Source organism: Sturnira hondurensis, unplaced genomic scaffold (assembly GCF_014824575.4).
Source record: "Sturnira hondurensis isolate 20B ecotype Veracruz unplaced genomic scaffold, ASM1482457v3 Scaffold0019835, whole genome shotgun sequence".
NCBI lineage: Eukaryota > Metazoa > Chordata > Mammalia > Chiroptera > Phyllostomidae > Sturnira > Sturnira hondurensis.
In genome coordinates, this window is record NW_028092466.1 from 3,272,978 (window position 1) to 3,295,252 (window position 22,275).

General features: G+C 41.9%; 2 protein-coding genes across 2 annotated transcripts in view; one reads left to right on the forward strand and one right to left on the reverse strand.

Annotated features, from left to right (window-relative positions):
- Positions 1 to 14,320, reverse strand: part of CFAP52 (cilia and flagella associated protein 52) — a 33,066-nt gene extending 18,746 nt beyond the window's left edge. The window contains exons 1-6 of the mRNA XM_037028270.1: positions 14,197 to 14,320; positions 10,237 to 10,436; positions 9,717 to 9,853; positions 5,803 to 5,931; positions 3,601 to 3,700; positions 2,648 to 2,764 (exon numbers count right to left, since the gene is read on the reverse strand). Coding sequence (XP_036884165.1) covers positions 2,648 to 2,764; positions 3,601 to 3,700; positions 5,803 to 5,931; positions 9,717 to 9,853; positions 10,237 to 10,436; positions 14,197 to 14,281 — 768 coding nt within the window. The 5' untranslated portion in view covers positions 14,282 to 14,320. The remainder of the gene's footprint in view (positions 1 to 2,647; positions 2,765 to 3,600; positions 3,701 to 5,802; positions 5,932 to 9,716; positions 9,854 to 10,236; positions 10,437 to 14,196) is intronic.
- Positions 14,321 to 14,994: 674 nt separating this feature from the next.
- Positions 14,995 to 22,275, forward strand: part of STX8 (syntaxin 8) — a 250,258-nt gene continuing 242,977 nt past the window's right edge. The window contains exon 1 of the mRNA XM_037028102.1: positions 14,995 to 15,073. Within this exon, the coding sequence (XP_036883997.1) occupies positions 15,057 to 15,073 (17 nt within the window). The 5' untranslated portion in view covers positions 14,995 to 15,056. The remainder of the gene's footprint in view (positions 15,074 to 22,275) is intronic.

Here is a 22,275-nt window from a genome sequence, read left to right on the forward strand (position 1 = left end):
GAAAAAGCACTAAGGTTGGAATCAGTGGGGGACCTGACACGGTGGGCGCGGCCAAGGCCCTGTCAGCGCTGCCATGCATGGTGTGGATGAAGCTCACGCAGCTGCTGCCTGTGGTGCCCTGTGGCGCCGGCCAGAGGGCTGGGACTGGCAATGAGCTCCAGTGTTGGAAGTAGCCCTCCTGGTCCTGCAAGGAGCAAACGCACTTGCCCAGGAGTCCTCCCTTTCACCTGCGCGTTCCGAATACGTTAAGAAGGCACACTTCATATTCAGATGAACATGAGAGCAGTCAAATGCAGGAGAGAGCAGAAGGCATACGCACAGCCACAGCAACGTTTGCTCCCCAGTCGGCACCGTTTTCACTTAGTTCTTGTCATGCAAAGAGACCATATTTGACATCCAGAAAAGCACAAGACTCCTTATTATTTGGTGACTATATTCTTTGAACTAAAGCATGCAGTACATAATCTTACAAATAATACAAAACACTTGAATTCAAAGCCCTCTTCAAAGTTTTTTTGGGGGGGTGTGATGGCCATTTTACAGCACCCACTATGAAGTTCTAACTTAAAAATGTACATGACCAGTATTTCGCTTTAAAGCTTTCTGTAATAATGTAGCCAATTTCCATATAGGCTTGAGTTTTAACCAAGTTCAAATACTATAAAACATATATTATGTCCTTCCAAGTTACATTAAATTGAATCTTGCCTGTCTTTGTTCAAAAGTCATTTCACGATGTTCGAGAAGAGAAACCAAGGCTCAGGAATATGAAGGCACAAACCAGAAAACATGGTCTCCCGGCCCCACCTCTAAAAGCGCCACGCAGGTCAACAGGGTGGGTGCCTGGCCCACGAAGAGACAGCCAGCCCTCATAAACATGTTTAGCATTTGTTCAGGGACTTGGGGAAATACAGGATAAAGAGTTCAACAGAGCCTCAAATGATGTATCTGTAATTTCTAAGTAAACTTTGAGACTGTAGAGGATACTGTTCAAGCGCACGTGTTCAGGAGCTAGTCTGCCTAGGTTTGTATCTCAGTTCCACTACTTGCCAGCCATGAGATCTTAAATGGTAAGTGCCTCAGTTTCCTCATCCATAAAGTAGGGATAAAGAGGGGACCCATCTCATCAGACCGTAATAAGGATCCAATGATCCAATGTGAGGGCAGTGTTTGCCCCATGTCTGTCTGACACACAAACATTTACTGAGCATGTTCCATTTCCAGTGTTATCATGACGATAATCACCTTCTTCATTTCAGTGCCTCATGCCTAAGAGGTCCACTTGAAACCATTTTAATTCTTTATTTTTTTAACTGTCAGGCAAACATTTAAGTAGGATTTCAAATGGGCATCACAATCCCGTGGTACTACAACCCAATATCTTCAGTGTCTTCAGTCTTCCTCTCCCTCCATCCCAGGAGAATGACCCCCGCCCACCTGTGTAATGGGTGTGTCGGAATCGTTGCTTTGCGAAATTTACCATCACACCTGCATGGTTAGTGATCAAAGCGTTCCTGGTGCCTCTGTGGATAGCACTTAAGTGACAAGGGTTTGAGGAACGACATCTTTACTGGGGAGGCATGTAGATCCCAAGTGCTGGGAGGCGAAAATGCCCAGCAGTTTTCACGTGGTGTTTCGTGGGGCCTTTGGGGGGCGTGTCAGAAGTTGGGACTGGCAGGGCTCCTCCTTTAGCCCGATCTGCTTTGCCTTCATCTGTTTCATTTACTGGAATCTCTCTCCTAAAATAATCTGAAAGACATCGATCTAGACTACATCTCAGTCTCCCGTGGGACTATTTCTAAACCCTTCTCTACTAATATTACGGCTTTTCCCATTCTTATGCATCTCCTTAAAAGCTGGGATATTAAGTGATTATGTGATTAAGGAAACTCCGACACGTTGCCAGGAACACAGTGCTATATTGTAAAGCTTCTTGGGGCTATTTGCTGGAAGGTATCTAAGGTTAGCTAGAACCATCCGTTCCATTATCAGACATGACATAGGCAGGTGCATGGGCTTTCAAATTCATAGTTGAGTAGAAAGAGCCCCCGTAACTTTTGAGGGCACTGGGAGAGCAGCATTCGCTCTGCAAAATCATCCTCTGATTATAGGCTTTTAATTTTGATTAAGTATCAAGTCTTTTTCACTGGACTTTTAACCAGAATTGTTAGGAATTCTACAAATATAGACAATCAATTTCTATGTCTTTTCATGACTTGTAATGCCGGCCAAGGCTGAAACCTAGGATCTAGTTATTAGATTAGGAAAAAATTAAAATGTCTACACAGTTTTATAGATCAAAGAACATGCTTTTTTTGTACATGGCAGCAGGGCTGCCCAAATGCTGGGATCAGTGTGGTCACAAATCACAAAGCTACTGGCCCTACGCTTTGAAGATGTGGAAAAGGTGTGGTTTTGATCCCTAACTGAGGATACCCAGGATTACCTTTGCCTTGAATATAAACCAGAGCTGAGGGCTTAGAGAGCTAGCCAACGCACCTAGCGAGTTTGGGAGTGACCTTAGGTACACCACAGACTTTTTCTTTTTCCCATAGACTCTTCCTTAACTAAAGTCTGTGCTGGCAGTGAAGGGAAGAAATCACTAGAAAACAGCAAAGTGGAGCAGACTTTGATGGTCTCTACTTACCAGACTGAATTTGTCCTTCACAGGCCCAGCATCGGCCAGCAGTTTAGTCCTAGGGTTCACTTTTAGAATATCTCCAGTGGTGGTGCCAAGGTAGAAAAAGGAGTCATCACTGGCCATCTAGGGGGCAGAGAGAAAAAGAAATCTGAAACCTGGGCTTTTCCAGTGAGGCCCATGAGCCTTGCCCAGGGATGGAATGAGTTTCCTGTGAAACACCAGGAAGACCCATGCAAGTGGATGCGGCCACTTCTGTTTTCTCAGACCTAAAGGCAGGTAAGAAAAGCTCCAGGCGAGACTCAGAGCCGGAGGAAATATTAGATTCCATTTCACCTGAGTATTTCACTTGACGTCCATTTGTGTCTGATGTTAGTGTGCAGGCCCTGCTGGCTCTGACCCCTGAGGCTCCTCCTAAGGGCTCCTTGGGAGCAGCTGTACTCCACCAAAGAGAACATGCATTTGCTTTATCTCATATTTTCCAAAGCCTATTTCATGAAATGACTTTGCATTAGACAAGAGGCACAAGTCAAAGGAGGTGGGGTTACATGTCTAAATGTGGGAATCCACAATGAAAACATACAAATAACTCTTCTTTATGAAAGATTGCATGTCAACAATGAGTTTCATTGTTAGAAACTTTATTTCCAGTGGGAGAAATAACATGAGCAGCACAGGGATGTGCCTTCTGCTATTCTGCTCCCCTGCAGGTGGCAGCCCAGGTCGCAGTAACACAGGGCCCACCCAGGGTGGTGTCCAGCTGCTCTCTTACTTCTAAAGGGAGCTCCAGAAGGAAGTTCCTCCCTCGCCTGAGCCTCCTCAATTGACATCTCTTAAGTCCAGACCTCACCTGCCCACCCCAAGCCCAACGTACATGTACACACACCACACACAGCTTGTTCAGCACTGTTAACAGGAAATTGTACTGATAATTACTTAAAATAACACAAAGTAATACTTGCCGTAACACTCATAACTATTCTTTTCATCTGTCCTGTTTGGCACTCAGTGGGCCAGATTTTTCTATTTGGGAGATCCAGTTCCCATACTCGAATTGTTCCACTGTAGAAAAGAAATTCACAATCAGATGAGTACCCACTCACCAACCACTTCATGTCTTCCCTTTTGTCTGTATTTCTTGAAGCGAAGAGAAGAGAACTAGATAAATTTGAGAGTTTGTTACAGCCTAGTGCTCCACCTAACATCTTCTGTTTGATCCCCACACCAACGCTGCAGGGGAGGTTTCACAATCCCCCAACTCTCCAAATGAGAAAATGCAGAGCCTGCAGACACCAGACCTAGACTCCCTCCCGGCTCTCTCACTAGGAAGGACACACTCTACCCACGAGAGTGAAAATAGAGAAACACACAGATAAACAAGGAGACAAATGAAGAGCAAACCAGAGTTCATTAGATATGTATTCTTTCAGTGGATTGATTTGTGAGGAAATTTTTTAAAGGGAAGGACTTCATTATGGAAAGTCTTGTCCTCAAAGAGGGAGAAATGAGACTAAGCAACAAAAAGTCCAACAAAATCAGCACCTAGGTGTGGTGAACACACAACACAGTGTACAGATGACGTGTTGTAGAATTGTGCACCTGAAACCTGTATCGTCTTGTCACCCCAATAAATTCAATAAAAAGGGAAAAATCAATACCTAATGCAATATTTGGCATAGTAGTGATATTTAATTATTGTATGTTGAGTTACTGAGTTAATAATTGTATAAATATATCATGACTAACATCACAAAGATTTTAGCTAATAGCCTAAGACAGAACATACTAAAAATATATTGATCAAGTTCAGTTTTTCTTTTCCTTTGGCCCCCAGAGTAACGCACATAGTTAAGTGTTCAATGAGTACTTTGAATGTACTTTTTAAACTAAAAAACAATGAGCTTCTCCATGGCCTTCCTGGTAGCTGTCATTTGGAATGTGCAGAGTATCTCTAGGGACAATAACGGAACACCTGAAATTGGGACCCTCAGGGAGAACCACAGTGTACGGGTAGCATACTAGAAATCTTACTTAAGAGTACCTTTTCTCAGTTATCAGTGTCATGTGAACTTAAAGCAGACCTAGATCAGAGATTGTCCTAAAAATAGTTTTGGCTTCAATTCAAGTCTGGGTCCTGGAAAAATGTCCTTGGATGCCAGACCTGTTGTTGGTGCCTGCTGCTGAGGCAGCTGCAGAGCAGCAGAGAGACGGCCTAACACAAATGCTTCCTCGAACAACTCTGAAAACCTGGAAGGAGCTGAGGAGCTTCTTCACAGGCACCGGTGGCCTCCGAGACAGGGCAGGACAGGAGCAGTGGCTTCAGAATCGGAGTGTGTCCTAATAAGATTTGTTCCTTAGGGTCTGGTTTTCATACCAGCCAGTCAGTGTCCTGGCCTCTGAATGTAACCTTCTCATAATCATCCAGCGGACAAATGCGTGCTGCAAGGGCAAAGTGGGGACAGGAAAGAGTACAGATTCAGGGCGGCACACACGTGTGACTCTGGCTGGGCAGGTGATGGCAATGTGCACCTCCCACAGATGGGAAACCACAGGTGGGCTGAAAAGGAGAGTTCCAGCCAACACACACTTCAAGCCCACACTCACAGGGTTTTGATCGTTGGACTGATATACGACATCAGATGGGATGATTTCACATAGGTTTAATCTACACCTCTGCCACCAAACAGGCCTCTGGTTGGTGTGAATCTTTCAGTTAATTTTTCCTGTTAGCAGATGCTGGCCTCTTTTTAGACCTTAAGCTTGGTCCCCTGCTGGAAATGATCTCATATGGCTAATAGTCAAATGCTTGAAACTTCCCAGAACAGTTTATTCTCAAACTGTCATTTCACAAAGCCTAAATCAAGAGCAGGTGGTAAAAAAACAACCAGTAAGTGAATCTGTGCAATTGTGCAAAATATTCCGGGAGCCTGTGTGGTAGGTAACGTACTATCAGTAACAAACAGACCAGAACCTAAAATGAGTTTAGCCGATAAGCAGAACATTTTCAGTAGGAAGCACAGAATTTTCAAATCACCATATTTAAAAGACTGCAAGATATGTTTTCAGGATTAAAAACATGTTCCCCCAAATTGGAATGACTCTGTTATCTGCATAAGCAAATAACGTGGGTTATGGATTCTGAAACCCCAACCGCAGACACATACTTCCCAGCAGTGACGAACATCTCGTCGCGGCAGCCGGAGAAGATCACCGTGGTGGCGTTCCCAACGTTGAGGCCAGCCGCGGGGCTGCCACAGATGGCGTCCCTCTTGGCTATGCTCCACACCACCACGCTGCCCAAGAGAGAGGGGCAAGAGAGTCAGAGGAAGACAGGCTTTCAAAAGATGAAACAGTTCTTTTGGTGGTTTTAGGAAGAAAGAAAGAAAGAAAGAACACATGTTACTTACAAGGGAACAAAAGAATGACACTGACATCACCTCAGTCACAATGGACATAAGAAGACAAATGAGTGACATAGAAATTTTTGAAGGAAACTGAATATGAGGCTAGAAGTCAGTGAGTGCGTCAACCAAGGCTGACACTAAAATAAAGACATTTTCAGACATTCAAGACATAAAAGCTTATCACCCATCTATATCATGTAAAAAAATTTCCTTGGGGAAGTATTCCAGAAAAAGAAAGAGCAATAAAGACGATGACCTAATGCAGTATCCTCAGACCTGAACGTGAATGAGAATCACTCGTGGGGCTTGTTAAAACAGAGGCCTCTGGGACCCGCCCTGGAGCTTCTTCTGCAGAAGGTCTGGGGGGGATTTGCTCTCCTCAAAAGTCCCAGGTGATGCCAATGCCACTGGTCTTGGGACCCCACCTTAAGCAGCATGGCTTTGGGTTCCATTTTCTTCTTTCAGCTCAGCCCTAAATGTCATAGTGTTGAATAATAAAGACTAAAAATGCCAAAAAAAACCATCTGAATCAAAGTATTAAAGAAATAGAATACAAATGTTATAAAACTTGGTAGTAGAAAATTATGCCTATTTATATTTTCCAAATTTTCTACACATAGAATGTGTTATCACAGGTAATCTAAAATCAAGGTATAATCAAGCTCCCCAAGAGTGAGGAGGCAGGAGATAGTGTAAGAGCCACACATTTTTTCCTTAGTAAGAAATTTATAGATACCATCTCAGGTGGAAAAGTTGAGAGACATAGCAATTAAAAATGTATACTAATGCCCTGGCTGGTGTAGCTCAGTAGATTGAGCGCAGGCCTGTGAACCAAAAGATTGCGGTTTGATTCCCAGTCAGGGCACATGCCTGGGTTGCAGGCCAGTTCCCAGCAGGGGACCCACAAGAAGCAACCATACATTGATATTTCTTCAATATATCTCTTCCTCTTTCCTTCCCTTCCCCTCTAAAGAGAAATAAATAAAATATTTTTAAAAAGTATACTGATAAGTAGGTGAACAAAACAAACAAACAAAACCCTCTTAAAACCAAGTACCTTATACCCAAGAAAATACCCAAGAAAAATGAAAAGATACATATATACAAAATCTTATACATGAATGTTCATTGGCAGGATTATTGATAATAGCCTAAGAGGAGAAAAGACCCCCAAACCCATCAACTGTTGAATGGATAAAGAAAAAAGTGGTATACCCATATGATGTAATATTATCTGACAATGAAAGATAATAAAGTACTGATACATTGATAATACGGATGAACCTTGGGAACATTGTGCTTAATAAAAGAAATCAGTCACAAAAGACCACTTACTGTATGACTCCATATAGACTAAACATCCAGAGCAGGCAAACACGTAGAGACAGAAAGTAGATCCATGGTTGCCTGGGGCTGGGAGGGTGCTGGTGGATCAGGAATGAGGGGTGACTGCTAATGGGCATGGGGTTTCTTTTGGGGGTGTTGACAATGTTCTAAATTAATGATGGTGATGGCTACACAACATAGCATGTAAAAAATTTCCTTGGAAGTATTCTAGCAAAAAAAAAACACCCCAAAACCCACTCAACTAACCACTATACTAAAACTACTCAACTGTATTTCTTCAATGGATTAATGTTATTGTATGTGAAATATATCTCAAGAGTACTGTACAAAAAGAATCCAAGTGCCTCTGATGAGGAAAGCTCTTCATGGTGAGGGGAGTATGGATTTTGAACCCATCTGCATAGCAGGGTGACACACTTTCTTTATAAACCATGGACAGGTATAGCTTTAATTGTTCAAAAACAAGTTTAGAATTTAAAAATAAGTAAAAGTCACTTGCATAGAAAGAGAATTAGCTGGATAAATTTCAGCACATCTGTACAAGGAATACTGTGTAATCATTGCAAAGAATGAGGTACATACACGTCTACCTGTACACACAGAATATATCCTTGATATAAAGTCAATCAAAAAGCTGCATCACAACACTGATATATGGTAACAATAATGCAAACAAGGTTCATAAATAGTTTGCAAAATATTTTGGAAATGCACGCACACTTGAACTGTCATACAGTTCCTGGCTCTCTTCCGTTCCTCCTCCCCATGCAGAAGCCTAGTGGTGTGGGTAGGACGGCCCCTCCCACAGGTCCAGGGCTGATCCCTGGTTCTCCAAAAGCATCCCTCAGAATCCTGTCTTCCTCGTCACCATGGCTCTTCAGGGATAGGCAGTTTCTTGTCCAGCAAGGTGTGTTTTTCTTTCTTTACGAAGGAAACTTTCTTCAGAATGTTTTCCCCAACATCCCCCAATTTTCTGCAAGTACATTTTAGAAAGCCTAAAATCAAACTTAAAATTACAGAGATGAACAATTTTGCAGATTAACCTTGACTAAGGGGCCATTATTTTTCTTCCCCAAGGCCTAGTCTTGGCATCTTTCTGGCAGAAACATGGTGGAAGTGCAAGTGGCCTGATTGCCAAGCTCCGGGAACCTCTGGGGTGGGACTCAGGCATCAGGAGTCCTAAAACTCCCCCAGGTGATTCCAGTGTGCACCCAAAGTTGAAAACGAATGCTTTCAGTTAAGCTAAGAACATTAATAGATGATTTTTGGGTACATTTCTTATCAAAAACAGCCAACGGGGATGGCCCAGGGAAGTGTGACCACTCAACATAGGAAGGTCACAACTAATAAAGGAGAAAATTTCATACAAATTCTGTGGACTTGTATCCATCAAGAACTATCAACATACACACACAACTACACATAAACACGAATTTCATTGGTAATAAAACCTGTTGAGCTCAAACAGGAAAGTACCTGTAAAGGTGAACCACAGTACTGAACTCCACAACTATTTGTTAATAATAACAAACCTCAGGTGTTATTATTTTTCTTCTACAGGCTATTTGCATAGGCATACAGACTGTGTTGATTGTTCTTCCTGATACAATGTTTTTAAATACTTCCTCACCTCCCCCCACCGCACCCTGGTTTCATTTGTGTGTATTCTCTGCCTACTATGAGTTCCTTAAGGGCAAAGATCATGTCCTGGTGAGGCAAGTGAAACAGGCCACATCTGGAGTCACACCACCAGGGTCTGTCTCCTAGCTCAGCTGCTCACCAGCTGGTAGCTTTGGTTGCTCGTTTAGTTCCCAGTAGCAACAGCTCCCACCCGATGAAGTTGTTTTGAGGCTTAAATGAGATAATGCAGTTAAAGTGCAGCACCCGCCTGTTACATTGTAAGTACTTACAAAAGTTAGCTGTTGTCTTTCATGCTGTTTCTAATGATGACGATGATGATGATGTCTTTTTTTTTTTTGCAGCAATGCTTATAGAATTTAGGTGCACATTAGAATCATGTGGGAAGCTTTTGTTACTCTTAAAACCCAGGCCAATCAAATCAGACTGTCTGAAGGTGGAGCCAGGCATTAGTATATTTTCTAAAGCTCCCCAGTGAATTTCAGTTCATAGCCAGGGTTGAGAACCATGGCTATGAAATTTCATGGTCCTATGAAATTTTCCTCATGGGTTTTGCCTTTCTATCTCTCTCTCTCACACACACACACTCAAAAGCAGATGAGCCAACAGGGAATGTTAGAGGGGAGAGGGTACTTGACGTGACTAGAAATATGCCACTGGACAATAAGTAAACACATTTAGTTCCCTACCTTCCATCATCTGGGCCTCCTAATGATACCAAGTACAAATCATTCGGTGAAAAGGCCAGGTCTTCAATTTTGCCCTTGTGAAGAGACAGCCGAGCAATGAGCTCCCTTTTCTTATAATCCCACAGAATGATGTCTGCCTGGGGGAAAGGCAACACATTCAGATCAGAGACAGGCTTTAAAGGACTGAGGAGAGGGCGACACCTTCCAGTGAAAAAGGATCCATAACGCTACTTTTCTAGAAATTACAGCAGGTCCTACAAACATGACAGCAACAAACTGGAAACTGTTTTAAACAGTGGTTTTTGTTCCTGAGCATTATCAGTGACCAACAGCAACATCTGGTGTAAAAACATAGGATTCCTTCACTCTCAGCCTGATAGATTGAAAGCGAGGTCAAAAAGAAGTCAAGAGGAAGAACAGGAGGGGTGAAAACACACGTCAGCGCTAAGCTAGAGTGGGGTGGTTTTGCTAGGCAGGCACTTCTAAATCAGTTCACAGTGAGTTATTTCAGTTTATTCACCTTGAAGCCCATGAATGTGACTTGTCCTGAGGCAATGTAAACTCCGCTCTGGGAGATGGTCACACAGGAGACGTTGTTGCCGTGACCTTGCAGGAAATACTGTTCCTTAGTATTTATTGCCTGAATGAGCACTGTGCAACCCAGAGGGTAAATCAAATGCTCCTGGTCGGGATGGCATTTCAGACCGGCAGGCACGTGTCCTAAAAGAGACAGATTAAAAATAATAGTAAGGTGCAAAAGTGGGTGGTAATTTTTTCAAAATTGTGTACAAAGGGGAACACTTTTGAAATAAACCTTGGTTTAACTAAAATAAGTGGGGGGTGACAGGTAATTTTATTCCACTGACAAGGTCGGTCTAGTACCATACATGACTTCTCCAACTTTAATGGACATGAAATCCCCAGGGAGTCCGGTTGAAATGTAGGTTCTGATTTTAGGTCTGGGGTGGGGCAGAGATTCCGCACTTCTACCGAGCCCTCAAGTGCTGCTGGTACTGGGGCAGGCCCAGGAACCTCATTTTGAATAGCAAGGCCTGCCCGGGAAGACTGCAGGAAGCTCAAGCAGCCAGCCCACCCTGGTGAGTGTGGCCTGTGGGTGCGTAAGCTCCTATGGGTGCATAGGCATAGGGAAAATGGGAATTCACTACACTGGCTGCAAGTTTGGTAAAGATCAAATTTTGGTTTCAGTTCTAAGTCTCTACCAGGCACGCTGAAGAATCCCAGGACCTCTCACAGGGAGATGCCACCTTCCAGATATTTGCCAAGAACCAAGCATATTACACCTTTGTAATATGCTTTGATGTGAAACAGACACAAGTCCTTATCACTCATCTTTGGTCAGGATTCTTTTCATCTGTGCTTCATATTTATTTTACAATATAAATTTTAATTTCAGCTTGACTTGTTAAAATTCATTTTTAGTGGGATGTATTAAATGTGTAGATTAATTTAAGGAAAGATAATTTTTTTTGCTTCAAAAATAAATTTTTTAAAAGATTTATTTATTTATTTTTAGAGAGGAAGGGAAGGAGAGAAATATATCAATGTATGGTTGCCTCTCGTGAGTCCCCTGCTGGGAAGTGGCCTGCAACCCAGGCATGTGCCCTGACTGGGAATCGAATCTCGATCGTGTGGTTCGCAGGCCCGCACTCAATCCGCTGAGCTACACCAGCCAGGGTAAAAAGATAATTTCTATAAAGATACATTATGATGTCTCCTTCCTAAAAACAGGGTATGTTTTTCCATGAAATTTCCTTTTATATCTCTCTTGCCCAGTAGCATTTCCAACTTTTCTTTGGAAAGATCTCACACATTATGTTTATTCCTGGATATTTTAACATCTTTGTTATTGCTATTTCCTGCTCCCCCCAAAAGAGTCATAAATATTTATTAATATAGCCTTCTGGTCTTATTCATCTTTTATATTTAACTCCCTCTGGAATTTATTTTGGTGCATAGTGTAATCCCAGCAGCTCAATAGGTTTTCTTTTTGCTTCAATGGTCAGATATATTTATTGAGCGGATGATTTCTTTCACTTTGTTCCTCTTTTATGCAGTGAGTTCTCATAATACTATGTTTTGTGTCAGGGTGATCTATTCCTACTAAAAACATACTTATTTTTTTCTAATTGCAGTCTCCGTATAGATAATCACATAGCCATCCATATGGAAAAAAGTAAAATTAGATCCCACTTCACACCATCTGTAAACAATACATTCCAGGTAGCTTAAGGATCTAAACGTGAAAAACAAGACTCAATGTATATACAAGCTGTAGGAAATGATTTCTTAAACTTAACATAAAAAGAGCAAATCCAAACACAAAAGGCCAACATATGCATCCAGTTATGCTTAAAATTAAAAACTTCTAAGACAAAAGACAAAAATAATACTTTGGTAAAGATAAAATTTTATCTTTACCAAAAAATAAAAAGAAAATGCCAAACAAAGAGATATTTGCTATGTACGTAAATATTGTATTTATTTTTGCAAGTATAAATGTGGATTATATTCAGAATATACAAAGCAAATACAAACTTCCCAACAGAAAAATGAGCAAAGGGTAGAAGAGGCAATTTCTTTTTTTTAAACAAATTTTTAAAAGGTTTTATTTATTTATCTTTAGAGGGTAAAGGAAGGAGAGAGGGAGAGAAATATCAATGTATGGTTGCCTCTCGTGGGTCCCCCGCTGGGAACTGGCCTGCAACCCAGGCATGTGCCCTGACTGGGAATTGAACTGCGGTTGTTTGGTTTGCAGCCCTGCGCTCAATCCATTGAGCTACACCAGCCAGGGCAGAACAGGCAATTTCTGATGGAGAAAATTAAAAAGCCAACAAACATGAAAAGATGTGCAACTTCACAATTAAATGGGAAATGCAAATTACAACCGAAATGAGATATCATTTGGCTAAGATTAAAAAAGACTGACAATATCAAGCGTTAGTGATGATGTGGAACAAAGGGAACACTCATGCACTGCTTGGTCAGAGGCAAAAACTGGTAAAATTGCTTTGGAAAACAATGTGTCCGTATTAAGTATGGTTGCCTAGAACTAAAATCCACTTTTGGGTATATAGCCCAGAGAAATACTTGCAATTGCCCTTGTATTCTCAGTGAATAGCATATTACTTTGTATACGATGATTCTAAGTACATGCATATTTGACTAGGAGAGAATATAAATTGTCACAAAACCAATAAAGTAAAAACAGTTAATACGGGCTATTCTAAAAGGCCAAGATAATTAGTAATTAATCACCATAGAAGACATTGGGATATAATTTGCCCTACACTTACTCTTGGAGCTCTACAAAACACCCTGAATTCGCTACAGAGCTCTATGTTTGACGATCTACCCTGGTCACCAGTGTGACCCTTCACCCAGACTGCAGGCCTCTCACTTTCTTTACCAATGATATTGGAACCAGCTCTAAAGATGGCCAATATCTCAGATGTACTAAGTGTTCACTTTCTGTCAGAGATGGTCAAATTAAAGTGAAGATAAGAGTCAAGAGCCATGTTCTAGAATGCTCTTAAAATCTTGGTCATTGATTGTTCTGTAAGTACAATTTTACAATTTTTTAAAAATTTTATTTATTTATCTTTAGAGGGGAAGAAGAGAGGGAGAGAAACATCAATGTATGGTTGCCTTTTCTGCGTCCCCTGCTGGGAGTTGGCCTGTAGGGAACCAGCCTGCAACCCAGGCATGTGCCCTGACTGGGAATGGAACCGCGATCATGTGGTTCGCAGGCCTGTGCTCAATCCACTGAGCTATACCAGCCAGGGCCAATTTTACAATTTTAAAGCTTTCAGGCATCACAATGTGCATTTAAAAAGTTCGCTTTTCTAAAATGTAATTTATTGCTTGTTTTCACCCTTCAGAAAAAAGAAAATCAAACATCATTTCGCCCCCTTAATGTTCAAAATAATAGTCATAAATAAGGATTTGAGTAGAACCACCAGGCCACCTCTGCCCAAAGCATCTCTCTTACACAGCTCCCCCTGGCGTCCTTTTCGACTGCTATAGTAGTCCGAAGTCCTTACAATTAGAATCCTTCGTTCGGGTTAAAGCACAAAGATCATCCCCTGAAGCAGTTGCTCAAGCACGCGTTTCCCAACCCTTTCTTATAACTAAATACATCAGCTGGGATGCTGGAAGTTAGTTGGTTCCAGGGGCCATCATGGACTTGGTAGTGCAGTGATCATCGAGGGGCGGGCAGCTTTGCGGGCTGCATAGGGCTTAGGGGCAGGGAGGGCTGACCTGTGGGAGAAGGGCTACTACAACCCTTACCCTTAGGGCCCGGTGAAGGGGCATTTGGTCCCTTTGGGTGCAGGCAATAACTATTCCGCTCACTGAGATATGGAGAGAGGAAGTGACCGTGAGGGTTTGGTGCAGGAGAAGCTGTAGTGTCGCTTCACTATATCTCCCAAACCACCCAGCCCAAACATGCTCATGGCCTCACCATTGAAGCCGATCACAGCCTCAAGCTCCAGTTCGGCCACATCGGTGTTCGGCGCAATTTGGTTCTCCATCACCGGGAGAGACATCTCTTACTTTCAAGCTCCAGACTTGCGGCGTCTCTGGTCGTTATGGTAACGGACGTGCGCGTGCGCATCAGATCCACGCCTGCGCTAAAGCTAGCCTGCGGATTTTGCAATTTCGTATTCATACTCTTTTCCTGTTTCTGTGGAAATTTAGGGAGCCCCAAATGCACAGAACAAATTATTTCTTCCCCCATGTAATGAGTCTGTGATCTTTTTGGTAACTATATAATCAAGCACCTAATGGCATTTAAAAATTAATCAAACACAGGATTTCTTTTGAATGGATGACTTGCCGTAAAAATATGTAATGAATACATCTTCAGGTCTATTGTTTGAGGCTGGATAAAAATTTTTAAAGCTTTATTGAGGTGTAATTTGTATATCGTAAAATTCACTTAAAGTGAGTTTTAGTAATTTGTACTGTTGTGCAATGATCAGAAATATCATTTTTGTTTTAAGCAGACTAAAAGTTTCAACTGTTAGAGGTTTTGGGGCGCTCCCACTTCCAGGGGAAATGCTTAAATTATGTTCAATAATTTTAACTACACCCACCTGTTCGCGTCTCTTAGCTGAAGCAGATTGTGCTTCAACCTGCTGTTCTCCAGGAGGAGAACTTTTCTCTATCATAGTTTGGGGGACACGGTGTGTGAATATATCCTCTTTGCTAACTCCTTGTTCCGGTCGCGTTCGGGTGGAGTAGCGGGGTATGAGCCGCGCGGGCCGCCGTAGTCAGCTGCCGAGAGCAGGAAGTGTCCAAGAAGCGCGGGGAGGCTGCACTATGGCTCCGGACCCCTGGTGAGTCTCAGGTGTTGGCGGCCTCGCCTCCGAGGTCTTCGGGATAGTGGCCGGGTTTTCCGGAAGCGGCCGGTCGTTGGGCATTAAAGCGGTAGGCCTTTCGGGATGAGAGGAGGGACAGCCAGGACTTTTCCCCTGTTGGTGGGGATACTGCCGCATCCCGCCATCCTCGTTGTTTGCAGGGGTAGCCGGGGGCGGAGACTTCGTGAACCCCTGGGAGCGGAAGGCTAGTGCCTGAAATCTGAACACTCCTGTAACCCTTCTTGGCTGCATCTCACCAGCGGGATTTGACGCTTGTCCTGGTTGTGGAGCTGGCTTCCCTGGACACCTGTGAAAGTGAAATAGAAGTAACCTTTTTGTGGCATGCCTGCCCATCTGGCAAATACCTTTATTTCACAGGTGGAGTAACTGAGGTTCAGAATCCGTGGTCACCAGTCGATTAGTAACCACTTGGCACCAGGACCTACGTCTTTTTGGTCCTTCAAAACACTTGTAGGAATCTGGGAGGGAAATTATGCATTTGTTTGTAAGGTATTTGACCCTTACCTGACTCAATATCATGAAGACTTTCTCCAGCAACAACTTGCAGTAAAATAGCTGTTTAACTTATTCAACAATTAAATCTGCAAGGACAGAATGATGAAAGACACAAGTTCCACTCCCAAGGAACATACTGCTTTAGCATATCGGACTTGAGCCTTTTAAAAAATAACTAAAAACATATTATAGTTCTATAAAGTTCTTGTTGGAATATATGTTTTATGTTGGCATTTCTAAGGCAGTTTATAATTGTTTAAGTCTGGACATTAGGGGAATGGATTGCAAGACCAAAGTTAGTAATCCCTGAGATCTCAGTCATCTGGGTCAATGGCTTAATTGATTTAACACTAATTTTTTTCCACCTATTTTTAACAATTTTATACGCCCTGATAGAAAATTTAGAAAATATTTGAATTATTTGCAGAGGAGAAAAACTGACATCTTTAACTCTACCATTTGGGATAATAACAATTATTGATTTTTAAGGTGAATATATTACTTTAATGTATATATATATGTATATGTTTACAAAACAGGGAATGTTTCTCCAAATTATTAATACTTACTGACAATACTTTTTTTCTGATTTTGAGAGTACGTTTACTAAACCTGGGCACAGTGAAACAAGAAAGGGCTTAGGATAGAAGAAGCAACAGGAGAGAGACTAGGCGGGGGCTGCTTTGGTTCACAGAAAAGTCAGAGAAAAGGGGCCTTGGAGACAGGCTCAGCGGGTAGCCCTGGACCAGCTGCCGGTGCTGGCCACTGCTCCCTTGGTTGCAAGTCTAGTGGGGTCCCTTAGGGTCTAGGAGATGGGTGCCTGTGGAGGAAGAGCACTGACAACACATTTTTATGGTGCATAATAATGCCAGGAATAACCATCTTTTATTTAATTATTTTCTTTTTTGTATCTGTAATATTAGGATATTTTTGTTTTGTTTTTAATTATTATAAAGACTACACCGTTATTCCATCTCTTATTTCCTTGGTACACTTCTGAGAAGTGAAACTATTGGATCCAAGGGGTGAACATTTTTAAGGCCCTTGATAAGATATTGCTAAATTGCTGTCCGTCTCCTGGAAGCTAACTCCCTCACATTACACCTAAGGTAGGATATAAAGCTCAGGAGTGAGGGAGAGGCCCCAGGTTATCCGTATAGGTTGGTGGAAACTATCACTGGACCCCAAGCCTCTTCCATGGCTAATGTTGAAAAAACATTTATAATTGTTCCTGTTACTATGAAGTAGCTTGATTTAGTGGCTTTTTCATTTGACTGTTGAAAAAAGCAGCTGGGGAACTTGGCTGTGCTACCACGGGTTTACTTTGCAAAATGGGTTGCTGATCTGGAGGGTAGAGGGGAGTATGGAATGGGACTTTGAAAAACCTGTAAAAACAGACTCGACTGTAGCTTTGCCTTCATGCTGTTGAAAATCATAGGTCAATGACGTTTTGCTCCTGAGTAGTGTTGTAAAGTTTAGGACTTAAATGGCATATCACAGCAAGTGGTAAGCTCACTGTTTAATAGTAGCAAGTGATTATTGTCTCTGAACTCTTTGCTAATGAAGTTAGTTGGCTTCACTGCTGGGGCAACTTATTTGTTGATGATATACTATTTCTGGAAACATTACAGTTAAATCTTAATAGCTTTATATTCTTGTTGAACTTACTTGGTTTTGAGGCTCTTGTTAATACAAAAAGAGGAATTAATGAACATTAGACTTTTTCATCTCTTTTTAAAAATATATTTTATTGATTATGCTATTATGGTTGTGGCATTTTTTTCTCTCCTTTATTCCCCTCTGCCCTGCACCTCCGTCTCCCACAAACATTCCCCCACCTTAGTTCATAGCCATGGGTCATACATATAGGTTCTTTGCCTTATCCATTTCCCATACTATTCTTAACCTCCCTCTGTCTATTTTGCACTCACCATTTATGCTTATTCCCTGTGCCTTCTCCCCTATTCTTTCCCCTCATCCTTCCTGCTGATAACCCTCCATGTGATCTCCATTTCTGTGATTCTGTTCCTGTTCTAGTTTGCTTAGTTCAATTTTGTTTTTGTTTTTAGGTTCTGTTGTTGATAGTTGTGAGTTTGTTGTCATTTTACTGTTCATAATTTTGATCTTTTTCTTAAATAAGTCCCTTTAACATTTCATATAATATGGGCTTGGTGATGATGAACTCCTTTAACTTGACTTTATCTGGGAAGCACTTCATCTGACCTTCCATTCTAAATGATAGCTTTGCTGGGTAAAGTCATCTTGGTTGTAGGTCCTTGCCTTTCATGATTTTGAATACTTCTTTCCAACCCCATCTTGCCTGTAAGGTTTCTTTTGAGAAATCAGCTGATAGTCGTATGGGAACTCCTTTGTAGGTAACTGTCTCCTTTCCTCTTGCTGCTTCTAGGATTCTCTCCTTATCTTTAATCTTGGGGAATGTAATTATGATGTGCCTTGGTGTGTTCCTCTTTGGGTCCACCTTCTTTGGGACTCTCTGAGCTTCCTGGTCTTACTGGGAGTCTGTTTCCTTTGCCAGATTGAGGAAGTTCTCCTTCATTATTTTTTTCAAATAAGTTTTAAATTTCTTGCTCTTCCTCTTTTCCCTCCGGCACCTCTGTGATTTGGATGTTGGAATGTTTAAAGTTGTCCTAGAGGTTCCTAAGCCTCTCCTCATTTTTTTGAATTCTTGTTCCTTCTGTTCTGGTTGAATGTTTATTTCTTCCTTCTGCCCCAAATTGTTGATTTGAGACCCAGTTTCCTTCCCTTGTTTGTTCCCTGTACATTTTCCTTTATTTCATTTTGCATAGCCTTCACTTCTTTCTCTATTTTGTGACCATACTCAACCATTTCTGTGAGCATCCTGATTACCAGTGTTTTGAAGTATGCATCTGATAGGTTGACTCTCTCTTGGTTGCTTAGTTCTATTTTTGGAGTTTTGATCTGTTCTTTCATTTGGGCCATATTTGTTTGTCTCAATGAGCCTGTTAGTAGTCAGGGGCAGAGACTTAGGTATTCTCCAGGGTGGGCAACCCATGTTGCTCGGTTGTGACAGTGTGTGGGGGGGAGGGGTCCGAGAGGTAACAATACTGCTTGCTCAGCTCTTGGCTGGCTTTCAGTCATTTCCCCTGCTACCCACAAGCAAATTGGGCCCTCCTGCTGCTGATTCCTGGGTGGGTGGGTCTCTCCAATGGACTCTCCTGTGAGGCTGGGAGTTTCTCCCAATGCCACCTCAACCCTCACAGGTTTTAACAATCAGAGGTTTTAAGGCTATATTTTCCAGAGCTGGAACCCTGGGTCAATGTCTTGCTCCCCGGTTGCTCCTCCCTGTTTATCTGCACATAAATGTGGGACCACGTGCTCCTCCGGCCACCACCTTGCCACGAGTCTTCTCCACCTGGCTGCCCATCTCCACCCCTCCTCCTGATCTGGATGAATGTTTCTTTTCTTTTTTAACTCCTGGCTGTCAGACTTCCACACAGTTCGATTTCCTGGAAGTTCTGGTTATTTTTTGTTTTTAAATTTGTTGTCCTTCTTTTGGTTATGCGAGGAGGCAAACTGTATCTACCTCTGCCTCCATCTTGGCTGGAATTTCTCTCATCTGTTTACTTTTTAAATATTGTATTGTGGAAGGTAAAAAATGTATACACAGTGGAGTAGTGTGATGAGCTTCTTTATATTCATAATTCAATTTCTGGAATTATTAATATTTTGCTACTTTTCTTTCATCTCTCTTCTTTATGTCTTTTTTTCTGAGTGTATTTTAATGTAAATGTTGTGTGTGTGTGTGTGTGTGTGTATCAATTTAACTATGCATTCAGTATTTTTGTACTAGGAGGAGGCCCAGTTCAAGGTCTGGAAATTTCTCTCCTTTTCCCTTTTTCAGTACCTCAGTCTCTGTCTCAGCATCACTTGGGTCTGGAGACTAATCATCTACTTTTCCTTCACTCCTTAAAGCATCAGATTATCCATTAATCTCCTTTGCTTTGTTTTTTTTCCCTTTAAATCTGTCTTACGCTGTCTGTTTCTACTGTAGGCCAATTCTTTATATCCCTGTGCCTTGCAGTAGTGAGTACTGGTGATGGGTTGTGTAATTGAATAGCTCAAGAAGTCTTCCATTAGTCTACCTCCACTTTTCTCTCCTTCCCAACAGTTTATGTAAATGGAGTTCAGATAAATTTTCCTGAACTAGTACTTGAGGCACTTGTATGTTGGATACCATGATGAGGTTGCCTGTTACTGCCGGGCCAGTCGTTTCCAAACTTTGCTACAGATTGGAACCACCTGGGAGCTTTTACAAGCCTTCCTGTCCAGGTCAAACCCCATACCAATTTAATCACAATGCTCTGGGGTGGAAGCCAGGAATCGCTTGTGTGTGTGTGTGTGTGTAAGATTCCCCAGTTATTTCAATATGTAGCCAAGTTTCAGAACCATAGCTCTTTATGGCTAAAGTGAGAACACGAGGATTGGGGCAAGACCCCCAGGATTTGGCCCATCAGCATTTTCATTTAACCTCATCGGGACCTTTCTTTATGTGTAAAACTGATTAGACTGGTGTTCAAGGCTCTTCATAAAACTTGTCATTTTATTTCCCTTCCTTCCCAGGGCTACCATGCAGATGAGTGTGCCAGGAACATGTTCCTTTCATCTTTGCTTGCTCTTACGCCTTTTGCCACAACTAAAATATGCTCCTCCCTCTGTCAGAATAAGAGGCTTGCTTTAAGCTGGTACCTGAGCCCAAGATGTAACCTTTGGCCTAGTTCTGCCAGGTCCAAGTGCCTCCAGGACAGTAATTTCTCTCACTTCAGAACTCCAGAAATACTTATTATTTATACCCCATATTTGGGGAGGTGTATTGTACCATATTATTGATTTTCAAAAAAATTTTATAATATATTTTATTGATTATGCCATTACAGTTGTCCCATTTCCCCCCTTCATTTCCCTCCATCCTACACACCCCTCCCACCCACATTCTCTCCCTTTAGTTCATGTCCATCTGTCATAAGTTCTTTAGTTTCTATATTTCCCAAACTACTCTTACCCTCCCCTTGTCTGTTTTCTTCCACCATCTATGCTACTTATTCTCTGTACCTTTTCCCTCCCTCTCCTCCTTCCACTCCCCTGTTGTTAACCCCCCATGGGATCTCTGTTTCTGTGGCTCCGCTCCTGTTCTAGCTGTCCACTTAGTTTGCTTTTGTTTTAGGTTTGGTCATTAATAAGTTTGAGTTTGCTGTCCTTTCACTGTTCATATTTTTATCTTCTTTTTCTTAGATAAGTCCCTTTAACATTTCATATAATAAGGGCTTGGTGATGATGAACTTGAACTTGACCTTATCTGGGAAGCACTTTATGTGCCCTTCCATTCTAAATGAAAGCTTTGGTCTACGGCCATACCACCCTGAACGCGCCCGATCTCGTCTAAATGAAAGCTTTGCTGGATACAGCAATCTTGGGTGTAGGTCCTTGCATTTCATGACTTGGAATACTTCTTTCCAGCCCCTTCTTGCCTGTAAGGTCTCTTTTGAGAAATCAGCTGACAGTCTGATGGGAACTCCTTTGTAGGTGACTGTCCCCTTATCTCTAGCTGCTTTTAGGATTCTCTCCTTCATTTTAATCTTGGCTAATGTTATTATGATGTTATTGATTTTCATATGTATGTTCTGGAAGCACAGAGGCAGGCCTAAGCTTCTCTGTGGTTCTAGAACATAAAAAATAAAAAAATTATTTTTATTTTTTAAAAAACATTTATTGAATTTATTGGGAATGACATGGTTAATAAAATTATATAGGTTTCAGGTGTGCAATTCTATAATACATCATCTGTATATAGTACTGTGTGCTGATCACCCAAAGTCAAGTCTCCTGCCATCACCGTTTGTCACCCCTTTACCCTCGTCTACCTCCCCTTGCCCCCTTTCCCCTCTGTTCATCACTGTTGTCTGTCTGTGTCCATGAGGGTTTTTTTCTTAATTCCTTTACCTTTTTTACCCAGCTCCCCAACCTCCCTTCCCTCTGACAGCTGTCAGTCATTCTGTTCACTATATCTATGAGTCTAATTCTGTTTTGTATATTAGTATATTTTGTTCACTAGATTCCACATGTAAGTGAGATCCTATGGTACGTGTCCTTCTCTGATTGGCTTATTTCAGTTAGCATAATACCCTCCAGGTCCATTCATTCTGTTGAAAGAGGTAAGATTTCCTTTTTTTACATTCAGGTAGTATCCCATTGTGTAACTATACCACAGCTTTTTTATGCACTCATCTACCGATGGGCACTTGGGCTGCCTCCAAATCTTGGCTGTTATAAATAATGCTGCAGTGAGCACAGAGGTGCAGATATTTGAATTAGCGCTTTGTTTTCTTTGGATATACTCGTAGAAGTGGAATCGCCATGTCATAAGGCAGTTCCATTTTTAACTTTCTGAAGCCACTGTATACTGTTCTCCACAGTGGCTGCTCCCACCAGCAGTGCATGTGGGTTTCCTTTTCTCCTCATGCTTGCCAGCACTTGTTTGTTGATTTGTTGATGATGGCCATTCTGACAGGTATGAGGTGATATCTCATTGTATTTTTAATTTGCATTTTTGTGATGATTAGTGACATTGAGTATCTTTTCACATGTCTATTGGCCATCTGTATGGCCTCTTTGGAGAAATGTCTGTT